The sequence below is a fragment of the Sciurus vulgaris genome (assembly GCF_902686455.1).
Source record: "Sciurus vulgaris genome assembly, chromosome: 3".
Lineage (NCBI taxonomy): Eukaryota > Metazoa > Chordata > Mammalia > Rodentia > Sciuridae > Sciurus > Sciurus vulgaris.
The window spans coordinates 63,320,992-63,341,486 of record NC_136463.1 but is presented as its reverse complement, the minus strand read 5'-3'; the positions used below and the strand labels follow the sequence as shown (position 1 = coordinate 63,341,486).

Genomic DNA, 20,495 nt, shown 5'->3' with positions numbered 1-20,495 from the left:
AGGAGACAGAGGTGAGGGCGTGACTGTCCAGACACAAAGGGGACAGAGTAGAAGAGGATGGTGTGAGACAGTGGCTTGGGGACCTGAGTCCCAGTCAGAAAGCCTTCTGGAAGAATACAGGAAGGGAGTGCATGGGAACTACCAGGACACAAATGATTCAGCAGCACCCAGCACCCCACAAAACAAATGTCATAGAAATCAAGACAGATGGGCACGTGAGACAGTGGAGCTTAGGGGTTGAGAGAGCAAAGAGAATGTGGGCTCAGCAGATGGGCTCAGAATTGCAGCCTGACTCAGCAGTGTGCCAGCTGGGTGACCTGGGGACCAAGACTGCATCTGTGTGTGCCTCCGTTTCCTAATCTTTAAAGTGGGAATAAGCACAGATGGATCTCACAGCATAAGATAAGGCTTGGTCCATAGTAAGTGCTCAGTAAACATAGGTAGCAATCATCAGGACGTATATGGGGTTTAACATAAGTGGATCCAAGGTAGTTGGGAAGAATGGTCCATTACCTGTTGTCTCTTTTCAGCTGGTATCATAACTCCTCCCAGAAGGCTTCTCTAGGCATGTTCAGTGAGACCCAAAGTGGCTTTGCCTTGCTGTAGTGGACACTAAGCCAGCTGTACCTCCTCACCTGAGTTCATCAACATCAAAGAAGGTGCCTGCAGCTGGGGTCCCTAGCCTTGGAGCTGATGGCTCCCTGGGTCTTCTCCCACGCCCTGGGAGAGCTCTCATGCAGGGGTCCCTGCCTCATCCCTCTCTCTGACTCACTTCTACCCAGGGTGGCCTGGACAACCCACCCCAAGGAAAGGGCTGCTTCCGGCACTCAGCACGGAGGTCCTGCCTTCTGCCATCCCTAGAGGCTCTGTTCCCGTTTCACCAGCTATTTTGCTTCCTCGGCCATCTGTTCCCTCCCTGTCATCTCCTCTTTGCTTTAACCTTAACCACTACTTCGCTGCAGATGGTACCAAACAGATCTGTTCTTGACATCCTTCAAGATGCCTGCCCCTCCTTCTCATCACATCAGAGCGAACTGCTCTGTCCTTCTCAGGCCCTGATCCCAAACACTGCCAGAGCTTGCAGTTGGATTCACTCCACAAGCCTCCCCTTCCTGGGCCCCATCTGCTGTCAACTCAGGCACAGGTCAGGGGCAAACACCTCTCCCCTTCCCTTCTTTTTTTCCTAATAAGATTTCCTTTTTTCAAACTTGGTCGAGCACCTCTCCTTGTATCAAGTCTGCTCTGGTTCTCTACCTGGTCTATAAATGGTGGCATTTCACCCTCCACAGGGCTGGGGGCTGGCAGGTTAAGGCAAAGACCAGAGTCTCTGGGGCTCATTCCTGCAGTGGAGGAACCAGTGCACATGCTGGGAGTTTGAGTTCTAGACAGTGTCCCTGTAGAAAATGTACCTGAAGATTCTGCAGTAAGGAACTGTCCCCACATTGGCATAACAGGAACTGTACCAAAACACATTTTCTTGTCATCTGAGCTCACAGGGGGAACATTGCACTGCTGTCCTTGCTTCTATTCTGGCTGCTGCTGAGAACACGCATGCATGGGCTTTACTTAGCAACTTCCTTTGCCTCTCCTCTCTGCTGGGGTGTCCTGGTACTCCCCTAAAATTCTTCCTCTTGACTTCTCTTTTCTGGTGTAATAACTGGGAGCTTGAGGACAGAAGTAGCCCATTAGAAGCAACAATTAGAGGAAGCATTTTGGTGAGACTGGTTCTCACCAGGTTACATTCTTTGATGGGGACAGTAGACTGGGAAGACTGAAATTCCACTTTTGCACCTGGACCTGGGCTAAAAAGCCTCATATCTCAGTTCTCTTGAGAAAGGTTCCTGAATTTCCCCTCTACTCTTCCTTGATAGCAGAAGAAAGTATCTTGACGAACCTAGAAATGTTCTTCTATCCATTGAGGCTAAGAAAGGCCATATTACTAACAGCTCCAAGTCTTGGTTGCCTCTGAGGAGACAGAGATGGAAGCTGCTCACACCTGGACGCAAGGAGACTCTGTAATCACCTAGGGAACCTCTGAACTCAAATTCACCAGTTACCTGACACAACCATGATCCCTACCTCCCTCTACCTGCCCTTCTTTCCACGAAGGAGAAGTCCAATTCGGTCACCAGGCCAGTCCTTCTGGCTATGGAAACCAAGAGAACAAAATGCATCTTACTGGGTTGCAGGCCTTAATCTAGCTCTTGCTGAATTATTCAGGGATAGCATTAACTTATAAATGAGTGTGTTTGACTGATTTTGTGGTTGATGTACAGATAAATTCTAATGAAAGACAGCTACAAGATTTTAAATTATTAATTATACTGCCACTTAACAAAGCCTATTTGGCACTCTGTTTCCTTGCTTAACAAGACAAAAACTTTAAGGAAAGATTCTGTATTAGCCCAGAGGCTCGTGATTTGCATTTTATTTTTATAGCTCTAAAAATGAAGACCAGAGATCCTGACCTTAAGCAGGCCACCCTTTCTAGATATTACTGGACGGCTCAGGGCCTTGCTTACCCTGCCTGCCTGTCATCTCTTGACCAGAGATTTGCTTTTTATATCTCTGGTTCTTCAGGGGTAGGCTGGGAGATGGAAAAGCAGGCAAAGCAGTTGCTGAACCCTTCAGCCACCAGAGCTATCAGCACCACAGAGGTGGACTATGGCCAGAAGATTCCACTCACTGAGAGATGTAAAGCAGTACTCCAAAATCCCCCAAAATGGTCTTCCAGAGGACAGCTTTAATAGGAGAGGTGACTCTCTCATTGTCCAGGGCTTACTCCTGTCTTCCTCTTCCTCTGGGCCTTTGTACTACTGAGCCTCCTAATTCCACACAGAACTCCATTATAACACAAGATCTCTATCCCTGGCAAGAAAGGTATGAGAGAAATAAGGATATAGGGAGAGCTACTCTTTCTTTACCCTTCAAACCCTTTTCAAAACCATAATTAAACTATTAAACTCACTCAGGTCCAGGACCCCATACAGGCTTTGCATCTGATAGACAATAACCTTCTCAACCCATCCAATAACATTATTTCCTGGAGCCTTTGAGAAAAATTCTAGAAGCAGACAATTCAATGGTCGCCTCCCTTGGCATTAGCCTTGAGGCACACACCTAGAATCCACACAAAGAGCTGAGTGTCCTGTACATACATGTGTGCCAAAAAGTCAAATCCAAGGGATCAGGACTAGGGGCCAAGAGAGAAAACTGCCCAAGAAAGGACCAAAGCAAGTCATTTGTCCAAATAATGCCCCAGCAGCAGGCTCTAGGCCACCCAAGCCAAGGCTAGCCCAGAAAAGGACTTCCTTGCCCTGCTTCCCTCTGGCCAATCCAGGTACAAACCTCTTTGTTGGTACAAACCTCCCCAGCCAACCAGGCAGTGCAGGAAGGGAAAAACAGCTCCAGTGGCAAACACACGTGACTGCCAAGCCTCCAGTGGCTACCTCTTGAGCAGGGTAAGAAGCATCCCCCCAGGGAGTAGCCCCCAGAATGCATTCTGGCTAGCCAGAATAGGAGAGAAATCTCCTAGAGGCTTCTAGAGCCTCCCTGGGCACCTAAACCATATAAATAAAGTGTGTGGGCTGCTTTGTGGCTCATTTTTAACTGTAAACTGCCAAAAGACAAAAGACCAAAAGGGAAGTGAGATGTCAGTTCTCTATGATCTCCATCACAGACCTACAGCCCAGACATGGTGGCCTTTCAAAACTGCCTGGGAAACCTGCACCACTGAGGCAAGTTTGCCTGCTCCAGGCCCAAGCTTCACAGACCAGGGCTGTGCTCAGCTCTGTAAAAAGTGCCTTCTCTCTGCGGAGACTCTCTGCCAGCACCTCCTGCTTGCTGAAAAGACTTTTTGTATCTTTGTGCATGGAAAAGGCACTGGGGTGTATCAGTGAAGTGGTTTCTCCAGCCAGCCACAGACTTTTTCCACACCACAGCAAAAGGTAGCCAGTGTTTCCCTGGCATTGTACCGACCCACGTGGAGGGCACAAGTCGCACTCAAGTTTGTGACTATTCCTACACCCTGGGGTAACCAAATATCCACGTTTGGGCAAGAAGGGACCACCACTCAGCCTTTCCGGCCCCCACCGAAGGCGTGGTTTCTTTACCCATCTGCCTGACCAGTTTATCTGGGTCTTCTCTATCACCCTACAGCTGCTTCTATCCGCCCATCTCGAGGCTCTGCTCCCCCCAAGCTTCGCCACCTCCCCCTGCCCGTTTTCTCCTTCTCCATCCTGCTGTGAGGTCAGAATCCTGTGCTTACGACACCTCGGTCTGTTGCCATGGAAACAGGGGCGGATTAAGGCTGGAGCGCAGAGCGCAGGGATCAGGCCCCTCCGCTACCTGAGCTCCCGCCTCAGCCGGCTCCCGCAGGGCCGGGGCAGCCAGCCGCAGGCGCCGAGGCTCGGTAGCAGCCGGGCCCGGGCCAAGGACTAAGGGAACCCCAGCGGGGCGCCACAGCTGGCTGGTACTTGGGAGGGAAGAGAGGCGGAGGCCGGAGCAGCGGGTGGCGGGGCCGGTGGGCTCACTACGTGGTCACCTGCCCTCTCTGGGCCCGAGGGACCGCACCCCGCGCTGCAACCACGTGGGGCGCGGAGGGACTTCCCCGGCGCCCGCTCCAACTTTGCAGCGCTCTGTACCCGGCTGGGTTGCTGAGGAGTCCGATGAGGTGGTCGCGGAACCATCTCTCCTTAAGTTGAGCCCGGCACCGGCCGCACACACTACGGGCACGGCCTTCGCCTTCGAGTCCCTCCTCTTCAGGCATAAAGAAAGTTTGAGGAACCGGACTTCAGGCGTTTGCCCTACCCCATCCTTGGCTGCTGGGTGGTGCCCACAGCCCGTCTCTGGGGATAAAACAGGACTACTGTGAAAGTGTCCGCGTCCGGGGCCCCGCCTGGGGAGCAAGGGCGCGCAATGAGCGCCGGGGCCGCGCGGTGACTGACCGCTAGCTGCGCTGGAGCGCGGATTGGCCCTGGCCCAGCCGAAGCATCAGAAGCAGAAGCGGGTACCTGCACAGAGGATGGAGCCTGCAAGTGCAAAACTTTATAATGGCAGATCAAAGGTCCCAGGAGGCTAGCTCCCCTTTTACCACGGGCCGCTCGCACTGGTCTCGGGCTGACCCCTTAAACCAGATCCTTAGGCCTGGCCACTTGATCCATGGAGCAAAGCCCGTGTATCGCAACAGGCCACCGAAGGGAGCAGAGCTCCAACAGCAGCCCTAGGTAGGTGCGTCGACAAAACCAGCCAGCTCGTTGGGGACTGCCTCCGGAAGGGGAGCCCCCGCGCAGGACAGCTCCTGGGCTTGTGGCTGTGCGGGGTGTACGCCCAACTCCAACTTGCCCCCGCGGCTCCAACTCACCTTTTCGAAGCATGTTGGCCGCGGGGCCGCCGCTCAGAGGTCGGCCTAGGAGCGCTCCCTCCTGGGGTCCAGATTCAAATCCCTGGGCGCCAGTTGCAGCTAATCCGAGCGCGTCGAGGCGGGGGCAAGCCGGGGATCCGCTTGTGCCCGGCGGCCCGGCCCCGAAGGGGCATGGTGAGTCTAAGACCCGCGCCGAGGGCACAGGCGCCCGGCAGCAACCGCGGCACTGCTTGGCAGTCCAGAGCGCTCGCTCAGCCCCCAGGCGGGCAGCTTGCTCCCCGGAGCCGGCGGCCTGCTTCTGCCGCCCAGAACACTTTGCAGGCGGTTTTGATGGGGGACGCCGCCCCCCAGCCGGTCAGCCTCGGCCCCTTCCTCTCCGCCCCCTCGGGCAGCAGCCGCGGCGGCTGCTGCAAAAGGGCGCTCGCAAGCACAGCCGAGCTCCGCGGAAAGCGCCCGGCGCGCGTTTGCAGGACCAAGCGATCCGCGGAGCGGGGCGCCTCCCTTCCTCACCACCCCCCACCCCCGGCTTCCCCCACCTCCTCCTCCCTCCCTCTCTCGCTCCCTCCCTCGCTCTCTAGCTCCCTCCCTCCCGCTCTGCTTGGTTCCCCGCCCCCGCTCACGGAGCGCCTCCCATACAAAATTTATGAAAGTGCTCTCAGCTCGCGGTGCCGAGCGCCGTCCTATTCCCAGGGCAGCGACGCTCAGCCGTGCGGCGCCGCCTCCCAAGGTGTTTTCGCTGCGTCCGCCCGGGGGACTATCCTCGACCCGCGTCGGTCCGAGTACTTGACCCAGCCCTAGGGCAGGTCATCGAGCCACTCGTACGCCTCTCCCCAGCTCCTTCCCTCCCCAGAAGTAGACTTCTCGGAGCCCGGCCGTAGACCAGCCCAGCCCCCGCCCGCTCGCCCTTCCGGGCTGGAGGTCACCGGGAGAGGCGATTGGAAACGTGCGCCCTGACTACCTGCTGGGACCCGAGGACCGCCACCCAAAGTTCGAATCACAAGTCCGCACTCCTGCCCCATTTCTTCCCTGGCTAGCTCCTCTTCTTCGTCTGAGGCTCGACGGTTCTTCTCAGCCCACTACAGCTCGGGCAAACCCAAGATATCCCCCATCTCGCATCCCAGGACACTACTCTTTTTGGGGAGAGGTGCGGGGTAGTAAGCATCCGGGGAGGTTCAGTTGCAAACTCCGTAGGATAGAACCAGTGCGGGATTCCAGTGGGCTATATCCGCCTAGCGGGGTTCTGATCTCTCTGTCCACACCGACCCCGCCCCGAAATTCGCAGAAAATGGAGGTGGCAAGGCTGAGCATCGGACCCCCACAAGGGGCCGATAGGACTGAGCATAGGGAAAGTCCAAGCCCGCGAGATCCTGGGTGGAGACCGGCACCCCCTACTGGCCTAGGATAAGAGTGGGCCAAGTCACTCATCCAACTCATTTATTGAAGGTGTGGGGCACTACTATTTCTGGAAATACAGTCAATGAAAAAGAAAAGGTCCCTGTTCTCCTCATTTACTACCAAATGAGGAAAGTCTGGATGATATGATGGGTTTGGAAGAAAGAGAAGCAGGGTAGTGTTCTGGAGCTTGACAAGGTCAAGGAAAACAGCTTTGAGCAAGTGATATCTAAGCAGAGATCTAATGGAAGTGTCTTAGAGGAAAACTTGGCATGATAGAAAAAAAAAAAGGTCATTATTCATGCACTTTAATACGAATTCAGTGACACTGAGGCTCTAGGTTTGAGCTAAGGGCCTAGGTTTGAGCTAAGGGCCGAGGTTTGGACTTCCAAAAGGTATGGTATAGTGGGAGAAGAAAGACCTATAAGCCATCTTAGAATATGAAAGAATTTACAAAGTGTGGGGAGGGGCTCTGCTGGCTCTGTAGGGGGTAAAAAATAACCAGAAAACATGCACATAAGAGGTTACTCTTGAGGGCTGACTTCATTAGGCGGAGGAGAAAGAGCATTCCAGGAAAAAGAGAATGTGCAAAGGCTTGAATGTGAGAAATGATCATGTACAGAAGATAGTTCACTTTGTCCCTCTTTGGGGGAACAGAAGATGAGGCAGGCATTCCTTCTCTTCCCCCTGCCAGCTGTAAGACTGTAACTGACCTCACATACTACCTGAGCAACGTTTGACAGATACCAACATTAAACTCCAGGATACTGAGAGTTATAGAGGTCCTCCATGAAACTAAGGCCTAGAGAGGTTGAACATCTTGCTCACTGTCACAATGCAGATCAGTTAGTTATGGACCTGAAACTGGTATGCTAATCCTTCTTCCATCTCCCCAAGCTGCCTCCCCACGACCCCTCTGCCCCACAAACTCCAACATCTCAGGCAAAGTTGTGTGAAATGTGAGAAACAGTTATTTCAGGCCTCAGGATTGGGTGCTGTCTTGGAGTCCAGCCAGCCGGTGGGGGTGACTGTAGGCAGGTGTTGTAGTGTAATGTGGGGGGTGCATTGTGCCTGCCTTCTTGTCACGCAGTAATTACTCAGATTGCTGAGTAATTCAGGAAGGGAGACCACCATGGACAGATGGAGGTATCCTCAGCCCAAGTTGAATGGGAGCCCCCAATGTCCTGCACAAGAGGGTTGGAGGGAGTACTTTCACATCTGTTCTTAGTCTCCAGTTCTCCTAAGTATTGCCTGGTTCCACACTGGAAGCCAGGGCTGTCTACCCAGCTGGACCTTGATGTCCTGAGCAGGGAGGTACAGGGCTCCTGGAAATCAGATTCCGCACCCTGAGGGTCCAGAGAAGCAGGGGAAATGGAAAGCTGATGCTGGACTCTTATTGAAGTAAAAGGGGTGTTCCTGGAACCCATGCTTGTCACATTCAGGTCCAAGTTGTATTTATCCTAAGAGTGCCAGTGGCCTGAGGGGCAGAGCATTGACCTTCTGATCTCTCCTTGGCTGCTTGCTCTCAGTCTGCCTAGCCATCCCTCCTCCCTGGGCAGCCTCCCAGGTTAGGCCTGTCCCTGGCTGCTTGTTTTCACTTCTCTGTGCACCTTAATTAGGGGTTTCCTAGCAGGGAGGGCCTCCGGGGGAGCCTAAGGCCACAGTGCTTGCCTTAAAGGGCCAGCTGTGCTTGCAGCTTTATGCAGAGAGAAAAGGTACCAGGAGGCTGGGAGGCCAAACAGTTCTGGGGCAGCTACTGTCCATGGGGCAGACTTTGCTGAGGTTCAGTCCTGAACATACTTCGCTCTTCCAAAGGTCCATCCTCTTTCTCTGGTTGCTCTGCCTTCTCTTTGGGGTCCCAGGAGTTTTGGCCACCAATCAGAAGAAAGGCTAGCTACACCTGAAGGCCTATGCAGGGCAAACACTAGCCAAGGTCCAGAAGGTTTAAGCAATGGAATTCTCAGGATGCTCCAGATCTTTATCAGTGCAGCAGTTTCTTCTGTGTGAACTTCCCATATGGTGAGCTCTTGAGGCAATAAGGGCACCAGGGTTGCTCCAGAAATCCACTTGCAAGGCTCGCTGGGCTGGAAGACTCTGAGTTCCCTTCTGCAGGAGGACTGGGGTCCTTCCAGGAAGGGAATGCGAATACAGACCTCTGCTTGCCAGGAGGGGAGTAAGAGTGAGGAGCTGCAGGGAGGCCCGGTGGGTGTCCCCTTTGTAAGACTCTTCCTGCAGAACTCACGCAGGCACGTAGGGGTGCACTGATTTGGGCGCTCCAGCTTTGGGCCGGGCCACAGAGACAAGGTCGTAGGGAAAGGGCCACTGCGGTGGTCCGGGGGTCACTTGGATCCTTAGAGTCTTGACCTTCCGAACTGAGAAAGGACCCACTGTAGCCCCGCCCCTATCTCCTCCTCCGTGGTCTCCTCCCAGAAAGAATCCCCGCCCCTGGTTCGCCGATCGGCGATCGTTCTCAATGTCTGTGCTTTCGGTGTTCTTTTGGTGCTGTCTTTTTGGTCCCCACGTGGGCAGCACCGTGATGGCTGCTCTAGTTGTGTCGGAGTCGGCTGAGCCCGGCAGCCGAAACAAACGTGGCAGAGGTAGGTGCAGCAACACTGAGGCCTCCAGACCTCACCTCTCGGGATGGGGCCCCCAATTCAGGGACAGGACCAGCCCGGGCATTTTTTCGCCGGTTCCGGAAGTTTCCGCTGTCACTCGCTTTGGGTCACCAGAGCTCAGAAAGGCCACTCTGGGGTGCGGTCGGGAGCAGCCCCTCCTAGGAGCCTGTAGTTTTCAAGTCGGAAACCACCCCTCTCCTTGGCTGGTAGACAGGCACAAGATTACCGAATAAGAAGGACCCAAGTGGGAGAGAAGGGGCCAGGAAGATTGCAGCGGGCATTTCTCAAGTGGGCTCTGAAGGAATGTTTCAGAGAAGAGGAGCATGGTTTCATTTACAGGACACTAAGTGAGTGCCCACTGAATGCCAGGCCTGTATTAGATTCAGGGACTGGGGTACAGCCCTTCCTTCAGGATTTCAGTCTTACAGTTTGTAATTGATGTAAACATAAGACGACAGCCTAGTGATAGAGGAGGAAGCGCCTACCCGACCAAGACTAGCAGCTACTGCATTTTAAAGACCACGAAGACTTGGGCCTGGCAGAAGAGGTTCTACAAGGGGTCCAGCACTTTGAAATAACAAACCAAAAATCATTAACAGTGATAGCATTCAAATCTGGTCTCAGAGCCCCAGCCTACTAGGCTAGTTCCCCTCTGCACCTTCCTGCCGGCCCAAGGAACTTACTGAGCTGCTTACTGAGTTCCCCCTCCTCATACACAGTGGGTGAAGACATAGATATGGGCCGGAATAGAAATTCTGGTACATTGTAGATTCAATAAGTACTTATTGAAGAAATTAATTTTCTGCCTTTTCACATTCCCAAACAGTATGGCTCCTAAAGAGAAATGCAGGGGTTGAATGAAACTGTATTTTAGAGAGTAGTGTGAGTCCAGATTAAGGGCTGCAATAATTTCTCCAATATTTTCTCCTTTGTTTAAGGGTTTATTACTTGTAATGTCTCTTTTGCCCTCAGTAGACTGCTACCTCCTAAAGGGCAAAGTCACTTTTCTGTGCTTACCTGTTTTCCACAGTCCTAACCAGAGTGTGTTCCTTCTGTTTTTCCTGTGTTGAGGGTAAGTAGGAACAGTAAGACTAGGGAACTTAAGTCAATTTAATTTATGTTGTTTATTTCCCTTTTAAGTGAAGAGAGGGAAGAGTGCAAAAATTAACCACTGTGGGCATAGTCAGTGGGACTCAAGGAGGGCAATATTTTGTTTGTTTATTTGTTTATTTATTTTGGTACTGGGACTTGAACCCAGGGGTACTTACCACTGAACTATATCCCCAGCCCTTTTTATTTCTTATTTTAAGAGAAGCTCTTGCTAAATTGCCCAGGCTGGCCTTGAACTTTTGATCCTCTTTCCTCAGCCTTCTAAGTAGCTGGGATTATAGGCAAGTGCACCACACCTGGCACAAACCTTAAATTAGTCATAACAGTTACTTATAGATCTCATAGCTGGGACTTTGAGCTTCCAGGTGTTTCTCATAGTTGGAGAAGGATGGGCAATTTTCTCAGACTGGTTGGACTGGCTATATAGGCTCTTGGGTTTTCCATGGGTTTGTTCCCTATCAAGAAACAGTTGGGCTGGGGTCATGGCTCAGTGCTAGAGTGCTTGCCTAGCATGTGGGAGGCACTGGGTTCAATTCTCAGTACCACATATATAAATAAATGAATAAAATAAGGATCTATCAACATCTAAAGAATATTAAAAAAAAAAAAGTTTTGTGGACTCAGACTTACTCCCCTTTGCCCCTCAGTCCCTTGGTGTTGCCTCTGTTCTCCTCAGATAAGGAAGGAGTGAGCTATACCCCATTCATTGGCTCAAGTCTTTGATGCCCAGTAATCTCACAGCATGAAAATATGCAGATGCCCTTCTGGTTTAATGGGTTGTCTCTCTACTTGAGGATGAATTCTGTGGGGAAGAAATCTGGGCCAACTTCCTTGGTGTCTGGGATCTGGGTCTTCAACTTAGAATTAACAGCTAGGCTGGGTTTGGCTATGATCTAGGTCAGACATTAACTAAGGCCTTGTATTTGTCCTAGGTCAGACTTCTCGAGGGCGCTTGGCCAATCAGATGCCCCCTGAGATCCTGAACAACCCCCAGCTACAGACAGCCATTCAAGTCCTACCTTCCAACTATAACTTTGAGATCCCCAAGACCATCTGGAGGATTCAACAAGCCCAGGCCAAGAAGGGTGAGCCCCACACATTGAGCTGAGAGGTGGAGAGGTTGCCTGGCCCCAGTAGGGAGCTGTGTCCCCATCCCAGCATTTTCTTGCCCTCTACCTTATGTCTCTGTTCTGACTTCTAGTGGCCTTACAAATGCCTGAAGGCCTCCTCCTCTTTGCCTGCACCTTGTGGATATCTTGGAAAGGTAAGGTTTGTGATACTGGAGATGAAGCCGGCCCAAGAATTCTTCCTTGCCCACTAGAGGCTGCCTGTCAGCATCATTTTTTCCCTTTGTCTTTCCCTGCCCCTCCCACAAGCATACACGCACAAAGGGAGCAACCCAAAACAAAATTTCCAGCATGCTGAGAACTCCACTTGTCTGTGTAAATTTCTCCTCCTGTATAAAATTTGGGCAAGAGTTAGAAGTTAATTCTAGTCTCTTCAAAGCTAAGCCTAGATCATGTGGTGGAACCTGGGAGGAACCTAAGAACACTCAAAGCTGACCCTGAAATAGGCTGAGAAATCTGGCTGGGAGGCATCTTTTTCTCAGGCACATTTTGGGGAGCAGGAGAAGAGAGGTTCCTAGGGAAAGGTATTCAGTTCCTCTACTCCCCCCATTTTTTAAGTTTCTTCAATACAATGAGCCATCCTGGGGGAGATGAGTACTCAGCCATCTGGAACCAGCATAGGCACTAGGAGGTGGAACAAAGAAGGGGGAGGTCATCTCATGCTGGGAGCCTCCCACTTCCCTGCTGCTGCCCTCCCCTCAACCCATCCCCCTTCCTGCTGCAGACCCACTTCCCTGCTCCCACCCTCTTGCCCCTTGGGGATGCTCTCTGGGGCTCAGGCCAATTTGCATACATTTTAATCTATAAAAAATTAAGTGCTCTGACTGACTCAGAGCCTGGGCTGCATTCTAAGGAGCTGAATAATCTGCTTCTGTGCACAGCCTGATTTGAGGAAGGGGGTGGAGTAGGGACTGATTGGCAGCAGCTCAGCTTTTCCCACTGTACCTCAAGGGGAGAGAGCCGGGACCCCAGTCACTGACCCAAGCTCCACACCCAGGTGTGGGACTCTTCGAGGGAAGAGCTCAGCCTCCTGTTCTTTTCCTGTGGTGACTTCAATGGGTGCAGAGTCTCCCTCACCTCCCATCCCCCACCCCTCAGTGATTCAGACCTGGCAGCAGATCCCATGGCAATGTGCTGGCCAGAGCCCACTCTTCCTGATGCTTGAGGCATGTGGGTGATGCCATGTGCTGTGGGGGAGTTGTGCATGGGTCCCCCTCTGCTGGGCACCCAGGGCCTTGCCTCTGGGTAGGGAGGTAGCAGGGGTCTGGGTGGGAGGGAGGCTCTGCCTATCCATGGCCATGCATCCCACAATGCAGGATGTGGGAGCAGGAGCCTTTGTATGTGCATGCTTATAGCCCTGGGTGGGATGAACTAGGACCTCAGGGGTCTGTGTTGGACCCCATGCATGCTTGGGTGAGGATTAGGGGTCCCTCTTGCAATCTGAGCTCTGACAGAGGAGTCAGGGTGCTGCAAAGACATCTCATACAGCAACTGTTCCAGGAGCTGCTGCCAGGGCTGAGGGAGGTGGCAGCTGTGCCCCTCCTACTCTTTGTTGGCAGAAGTGGCAGCTGCCAAACCAAGGAATTGAGAGAGGTGGGGAGAGAGGAGCTGGGCCCTGGAACACCTCCACAGAGTTAGGACTCTCTCCCACCTCGTTGTTTGTGTCATTGCCCATTGTTCCCCACCCCCACCCCTACAGGTTCACAGAGGCCGAAGTGATGGTGATGGGCGATGTGACCTATGGGGCTTGCTGTGTGGATGACTTTACTGCACGGGCCCTGGGAGCTGACTTCTTGGTGCACTATGGCCACAGCTGCCTGGGTATAGCAGGCCAAGAAACCTGGATGCTGGGAGGGAGGCCTGTTCCACACTATTTTCCAGCATAGTACCTCCTTGTCCTACTTGCAAGCATGAGGTCCCTCCTGCTTTCTGGGATGGTCTCCGCCTTCCTGCTCTGCAGGTGGATCTTTCCTTTGGATATGGTTGCCTTGGAGACCATGCTGCTGTCCCAGATGTGGGTGTTTGAAAGGCTGGTGGTGGTAGAGCAGGCTGGGTCCCCAGCTGAGTGACAGAGAAGGAGCTTCAGGGAACCTGTGACCCCTTCCTTCCCCACCCCCTCATTCTGCTCCAGGCTGAAACCCTGGTCCTGGCTGCTTAGAAACCAGGGACCAGGCCAAGTTCTCTGTCCTTCTTGCCTTTCAAAGTTTCCTGAACTCTTTACCCTCAGTTCCCATAGATACCTCAGTCCAAGACTTCCGGGTACTGTATGTCTTTGTGGACATCCGGATAGACACTACGCACTTCCTGGACTCTATCCGCCTCACCTTTCCCCCAGCCAGTGCCCTTGCACTGGTCAGCACCATTCAGTTTGTGTCAACTTTGCAGGTAAGTGGGACAAAGGTCCCTAGCATCCTGTGGGACAGACAGCCACTCTCTAGACTGTTCCTGGATCCCCATGCCAGGTGCCCTGGCTCTCTTTCCCCAGCCTCTTGCTTTCTTCCCTCTTCCCTACAGTCAGCCGCCCAGGAATTGAAAGCTGAATACCGCATGACTGTCCCACAGTGCAAACCCCTGTCCCCTGGGGAGATTTTGGGCTGTACATCCCCCCGACTGCCAAAGGAGGTAGAAGCCATTGTGTAAGTAAAACTGGAGGCCACATCATAGAGACATTAGAAGTATACCCAAGGGAACTGGGGTTGTGGCTCAGAGCACTTGCCTGACATGTGAGGCACTGGGTTCCACCCTCAGCACCACATAAAATAAATAAATACATTAAATAAAGGTATTATGTCCATCTATAACTAAATATATATACATAAAGAAGTGTACCTAGGGAAGATTCATCATATAGGAAAGGAAACTGGGTCTAAAGCTCCTTACCTGTCTGCCCAAGGTCACATTGCAAGATGGGACCAAATAGGGATGCTATAGCCTTTATATTCTCTGTCCCTCTCCAGGGCTGAAGGCTATACCTGAGGGGGGGACAAGAATCAGAGTGTCTGATCAGGGGATGAGGGTGGGCTAGAAATGGTGGCAATATAATTGGAGAAGATGGATAGGCACACCCAAGCTGCAGCCCCATTAATTTAGCATCCGGACAGCTAACAAGCAGGAGCAGCATGTCTCCTGCTGCCTAATTATTTTAGGTAATGGAAATGCTTAATGTTGTGTGAATGCAGCCAGCCTCAGAGTCGACAGCTTCCCTGGCTGGGACTAGGGAAGGGAAACTTGTTTCCTAGCTAATGGAGGAGGGAGGGGTCCTCTGACTCAACCCCACCCTTGCTTTGGATGCTTGTCCCACACACCTGCTGCATGCACACAGGACATCCTTATCCCTAGACAGGCCCACATCCAAGCCTTTCCCAGCTCAGACCTGACAGTCCTGCTTCCTGAGGGGCATTCCCTGTATGCCTAGACCTGCATAAGTCTGAGCTGATAGATGCCTACCCTTGGGGGCTTCAAGATGTGTGGGAGAGAGGGACACCCTGAGTGTCAACTAGTTATCAGAATGAGGCATGGTCTCTAAGAAGGAGAGAATCAGCTGCCATGGCCTATCTTCCGTGCTCTGGAATCTCCATGACCTAGGAAGGTACTGTTGGACAGCATCTTCTAGGGCATGCTTGGTATAGCCTGGTGGTTATGCCTGGCATTAAGTCTCAGATACAATGCTTAAGAGCTGTGTAACTTTGGGCAAGTGCCTTAACATCCATGAACCTCAGTTGTATATTCTGTAAAATAAGGATACTATAATTGTCTTAGAGGATTATTTGATAGGACTGAGTGAGCTCATACACATCAGGCACTTTGTCCAGGCCTGGAGGTCAGAAGGGACAAGTCCAAGAAATACTGTTATGATAACTTAATACCTAGACCCAAGAGCTGGTCTGGGCAAAGAGTAGCCAGTGTATATTCTGGAACCTCATGTATAGCATATGTGACTCCCTGGTCACTCCTTTCCACATCTGTATTGAACTTGGTAAGGGAAAATCTGCCCCCCTGCTTCTAAATTAGGCTGTCTAGAACCCAGGAAGCCTTACCATGTCCTCTGCTGCTCATTTACTCTTCCTCCAGAAGGCTAAGGTGGAGCAGTTCTTAGATTCTGCATTATATACCGTAGTCTTACAGTCATCCATGTCAAGTTTCTTATTTTACATGTGAGAAAACCAAGGCCCCAAGAAGTAAAATGATGATTTGTTCAGTTTGCACTTAGCAGCATGAACAGCTAGCTGAGAAGCACAGGCCTCTGTGCTTCTAAACCAGAGTACCTCTCCTGCTGCCCCATGCCATACTTACAGCCTCTTTCCACCCCTATAGGTATCTTGGAGATGGCCGCTTCCATCTGGAGTCTGTCATGATTGCCAACCCCAATGTCCCTGCTTACCGGTATATGCTGGGATGGACTGACTAGTTATTGAGGGGTGAAATTCTATGCCCTAGAGGCCCTCATGGGGGCAAAATTTCCTCATTCCTTAGCCACTTAACAGCCCCACCCTAAGGGTCTGAGGCACTTAGGTCCTTCATCTGACATTAGACCCAGGGCTGCTGTTGCCCACGTAAGTTCATACTGAGATCTTAAAACACTTCCCATCTCTTGCCTGCTCTGGCTGTGGGACTGATTGTCCCAGTGACAATCCCTGTTCTGTCTGGGATCTGATTTCTCCTGTTTGGGGCCTGAGTTGGAAGCCATGTATATAGCAGGAATCTTGGGAGTGGCTGTCAACAGTAATTCTGGCAAGCTTCTTTTGCAGGTACGACCCATACAGCAAAGTCCTATCCAGAGAGTACTATGACCACCAGTGCATGCAGACCACTCGACAGGAAGCCATAGCCACTGCCCGCTTGGCCAAATCCTGGGGCCTTATTCTGGGCACTCTGGGCCGCCAGGGCAGTCCCAAGATCTTGGAGGTCAGAGGGCTCAGGGTGACCTCTGGAAGAAGGGACTGCCTGGAAACCCATCTGGGAAAATCTGTAGGCCCAGGGATTTAGCTTTGACTGCTTGATCATGGGTACCTCAACTCAGCCTTCCTCTCCCAACAGCACCTGGAATCTCAACTCCGAACCTTGGGACTTCCTTTTGTGAGGCTGCTACTGTCTGAGATCTTCCCCAGCAAGCTCAACCTACTTCCTGAGGTAGATGTGTAAGTTTTTCCACCCTACCTACCTCGCCTGACTCTGGATCAGTTTAGAACCTGGGTCCTACCCAACATAGATTGAAGACTGCAGTCAGTGGGAATTGCTTTCATTGTCATGAAGTTTTAGTGTTTACCAAGTTGCTTACTCGCCACGGACTACATTAGCTATGGGTCACCTGATTTGTATTGCCTTGGGGCTCAGAGGCAATGGCAAAATCACAGTAGTTCTAGTGAGATGAATCTGAGGGTAAGTTGGCACCATATTGTACCAGGTACTAAATTTGGCTCTGAGGATACTATTACAAATGAGTTTCCCTCAAAGTTCATAGTCAATGGAGGGAATAGGAGAAAATAAGCAACAGTATACAGCATTCTAAATAGCGATAGGTGAATCCTCACTTTAAGATTGACTGTTGGGTATGTTGGGGGCAGTCATGTTCTTCAGCATGCTTCCCATCTCACTGTGACTTGACTTTCCTTCCCAGGTGGGTGCAGGTGGCATGTCCACGCCTCTCCATTGACTGGGGTACAGCCTTCCCTAAACCACTGCTGACACCCTATGAGGTAACACCAGATTTTGAAAACTTGTGGGAGAAAAACTTGTGTTTGAAAACTACCTTCTTCAGTCAAGGAGAGCTCAAAGTTGGATCAGGATGGATGGGCAGCACATAGTTCACAGGTTGAAGTCAGACACACATGAACTACTTAGCAGGCCTTGTGTGACCTTAGACAAATTCTTTAACCACTCCGAGCCTCACATTTCCTTTCTACAGTATGGGAATAATACACCCCTCATATGCTGTTGTGGGTAGTGATTTAACAATCCAGGAGCAGAAAAATATTGGCAAATGTTATTGTTCAGTTTTCCCCCACTAGGCAGCCGTGGCCCTCGGGGACATTTCCTGGCAGCAACCTTACCCCATGGACTTCTACGCTGGCAACTCCTTGGGGCCTTGGACCGTGAACCACAGGCGAGACCTAACTTCGAAAGGCCCCAGCCTCTCAGCTTTGGGGAAGGTAGGCAAGGCCTTAAAAGACTGGAGGGAGCGAGCCTCTGGGCGTGGCCTTGGCGCTAGCCCCCTCCCTGGTGAGCCGAGACCGCCGCCACGTGGTCACGGCGGGAAATGCACGAGAGCGGAGTGAAGATTGTGTAGAAGCGAGACTCTGATCAAAGTCTGTGATCCTAGGTGCAGGAGAGGTCCATGCGCCCCTCTCCAGCCTCGGCTTGCGAGGGATGCAGCTGCAGAGACGAGAAGGTGGCGCCCCTGGCTCCTTGAGACGCTCCTGGTTCCCAGGTATCCGCCCTACTCTGGCTGAGCGCCACTCTTCCTGGTTGTCATGGGAGCTGCTTCCTCCCAGACCCGCCTTCAGGGTGGTGTCGCCGTTTGGCCCCTCCCCTCGCGTATTCTACTTCCGCTCGGGGAAACTTGCTTCCGGTGGTTCTGTGGCCCACTCACTGCCCCGCAGCATGGCTGAGCGACAACCCCTGCGGGTCCTGTGTCTGGCGGGCTTCCGGCAGAGCGAGCGGGGCTTCCGAGAAAAAACTGGAGCGCTGAGGAAGGCGCTGCGGGGCCGTGCCGAGCTCGTGTGCCTCAGCGGCCCGCACCCGGTCGCCGAGGTGGCGGGCCCCGAGGGTGTGGAGCCAGACTCCGGTGAGCCGTGCCCTGCTCCGGAAATGACCTCAGAGTGTCTTCTTGCCTAGTTCCCTTAACCCCCCTCTGTGTGCCCCTTGCCTGTACCCTGCCCTTCTTTCCGTCCAGCCCCTCTAGTCAACCCACCTTCATTTGCTTTCTCCACCGTCTTCAATTTATGCCAAGCTCGTCATTATTCCCCGTCTCATTCCCCTGCCTTTCTCTCCTCAGTCACCTCTTTCCCTGTCATTTATTTCCATACCTTCCCTTCTTCCCTTTCTTACTCCCCTCCCCATTGCCCTAATTCCATTCTCGTCCCCCTTATGTCTATAGGTCCATGCCCTCCTGAGGAGCAGCCTCGAGGCTGGTGGTTTTCTGAAGAGGAGGCAGACGTTTTCTCCGCACTGGAAGAGCCCACGGTGTGCAGAGGTCTGGAGGAAGCTCTGGAAACGGTGGCACAGGCACTGAACAAGCTGGGGCCTTTTGATGGACTTCTTGGGTTCAGCCAGGGGGCTGCACTAGCAGCCTTTGTGTGCGCCCTGGGCCAGACAGGCGATCTGCGCTTCCCTTTGCCCCGATTTATCATCCTTGTGTCTGGTTTCTGTCCCCGGGGCCTTGGCCTCAAGGAACCCATCCTGCATAGCACTTTGTCATTGCCTTCACTTCATGTTTTTGGGGACACTGATCGTGTCATCCCCCTCTCAGGAGAGTATACAGCTGGCTAGCCAGTTCCCCGGAGCCATCACCCTCACTCACTCTGGTGGCCACTTCATTCCAGCAGCTGCATGCCAACGCCAGGCCTACCTTAAATTCTTAGACCAGTTTGCAGAGTGAAAGCTCAACAAATGCCTCTGCCCTTAACGTTTACCATCCACCCTTGGGGCAGCCTTTGTAGCCTATGCCCTCCCCATTATTTCTCCCACCCTGGGACCTCCACTGTTATACTAACATGCTCCTCACCAAGACCACTTAAAGAAAGAACTATCAGTTCTTAGGACTCTGAATCCGTCCCTGCACTTGAGAAAGGGAGCAAGACACTTACTGGATTTTCATATTCAACAGGCCAGAAAGCCCTGGATGAGAGGATAACCTGGGAAAAGCAGGGTGGGCACTGCTGTTGACTGCCACACAATAAAGTGGTGGTTTGGATTTTAAGCATCTTTTTTCTGGCACACAGAAAAACCTATTTTACATCGGAAGTTTAGCCATCCACACAACCTTCCCAGCAGCATGAAGCAGGGCAGTACTTCCTGTCATGAGCCCTAGGACAGGCTGGTGCACACATACAGTCGTATGTTTTTGATGGAAGTCTTAAGTCCCAAACTGAAGGAGACGAGGCATTGATGGCTGAATTGGAAGAATTTATATCTGAGAAATTTTGGAAGAGATCCTGATCCCTCCATCCTGATTCCTAAAAATTGTGTGCTGGTCTTCCCTCAGTCCCTGGCTATGTTCTCTGCTATTTCTTCCATAACTGCTCTAGCCCTTCTGAACTGTGAGCTTGAAGATAGGGATGGTGCCAGACCTTGGGTAGAAGCCAGATAGCTAGAATAAACTGCCTCTTCCTAAGATGAACCCATCTGTAGGGTTTCTGAGATTGATGCTGTTCATTATTGATGATGCTAATTATCATTGATGCTGTGACTACAGCCAAGACTTAAGTATCCCAGCTGGTATGCTCTTGGGGAGTGCACTTAATGATTGCTCACTCTAGCCATTTTCTTCCCATTTCCAGTACCCTACCCTTCTTCCTACTGCTTTCTGATGTCTCCCTTTACAAGATGGTAGTCAGTTCTTTTTGTAGAATTTCCCAACAGGTCCTATCCCTTGGCCATAGTGTCTCCCAGGGAGTTTAGTAATTGAACAGGGATTAGGGTTAGAGGGTACAACACAAGTACTCTAGTCTATCCTAACAATTATACTAACATCCCTTAAGATACTCAAAGTTCTAAGTTCCTCACTACAGCCCAAAGTTGTCCAAGATAAAAATGAATTTACCTAGTCAGGTGTGGTGGTGCATTCCTGTAATTCCCAATGACTTGGAAGGCTGAGGCCAGAGAATCCCAAATCTGAGGCCAGATTGTCTTAAAATAAAAAGGTGCTAGGGATGTAGCTTAGTGGGTAAA

The 20,495-nt window shown here is 51.9% G+C and overlaps 3 protein-coding genes across 3 annotated transcripts in view; 2 read left to right on the top strand and 1 right to left on the bottom strand.

The window, feature by feature from the left end:
* The window catches only part of RTN4RL1 (reticulon 4 receptor like 1), a 72,212-nt gene extending 66,375 nt beyond the window's left edge, over positions 1-5,837 (bottom strand). Inside the window, exon 1 of the mRNA XM_079130896.1 lies at positions 5,363-5,837. Coding sequence (XP_078987022.1) covers positions 5,363-5,375 — 13 coding nt within the window. The 5' untranslated portion in view covers positions 5,376-5,837. The remainder of the gene's footprint in view (positions 1-5,362) is intronic.
* A 3,390-nt stretch (positions 5,838-9,227) lies between these two features.
* Positions 9,228-18,843, top strand: DPH1 (diphthamide biosynthesis 1; the record flags this gene model as incomplete). The annotated part of the gene is given in 14 exon segments (XM_079130895.1): positions 9,228-9,351; positions 11,412-11,564; positions 11,681-11,722; positions 11,725-11,743; positions 13,306-13,427; positions 13,834-13,991; positions 14,121-14,242; positions 15,921-15,989; positions 16,355-16,511; positions 16,644-16,744; positions 17,224-17,302; positions 17,615-17,755; positions 17,926-18,033; positions 18,703-18,843. Coding segments are annotated over 13 exon segments (1,377 nt in total). The 3' UTR covers positions 18,016-18,033; positions 18,703-18,843.
* On the top strand, positions 18,057-19,518 carry OVCA2 (OVCA2 serine hydrolase domain containing). The gene is given in 3 exon segments (XM_079130989.1): positions 18,057-18,390; positions 18,703-19,064; positions 19,066-19,518. Coding segments are annotated over 3 exon segments (684 nt in total). The 5' UTR covers positions 18,057-18,206; the 3' UTR covers positions 19,204-19,518.
* Positions 19,519-20,495: the final 977 nt, after the last annotated feature.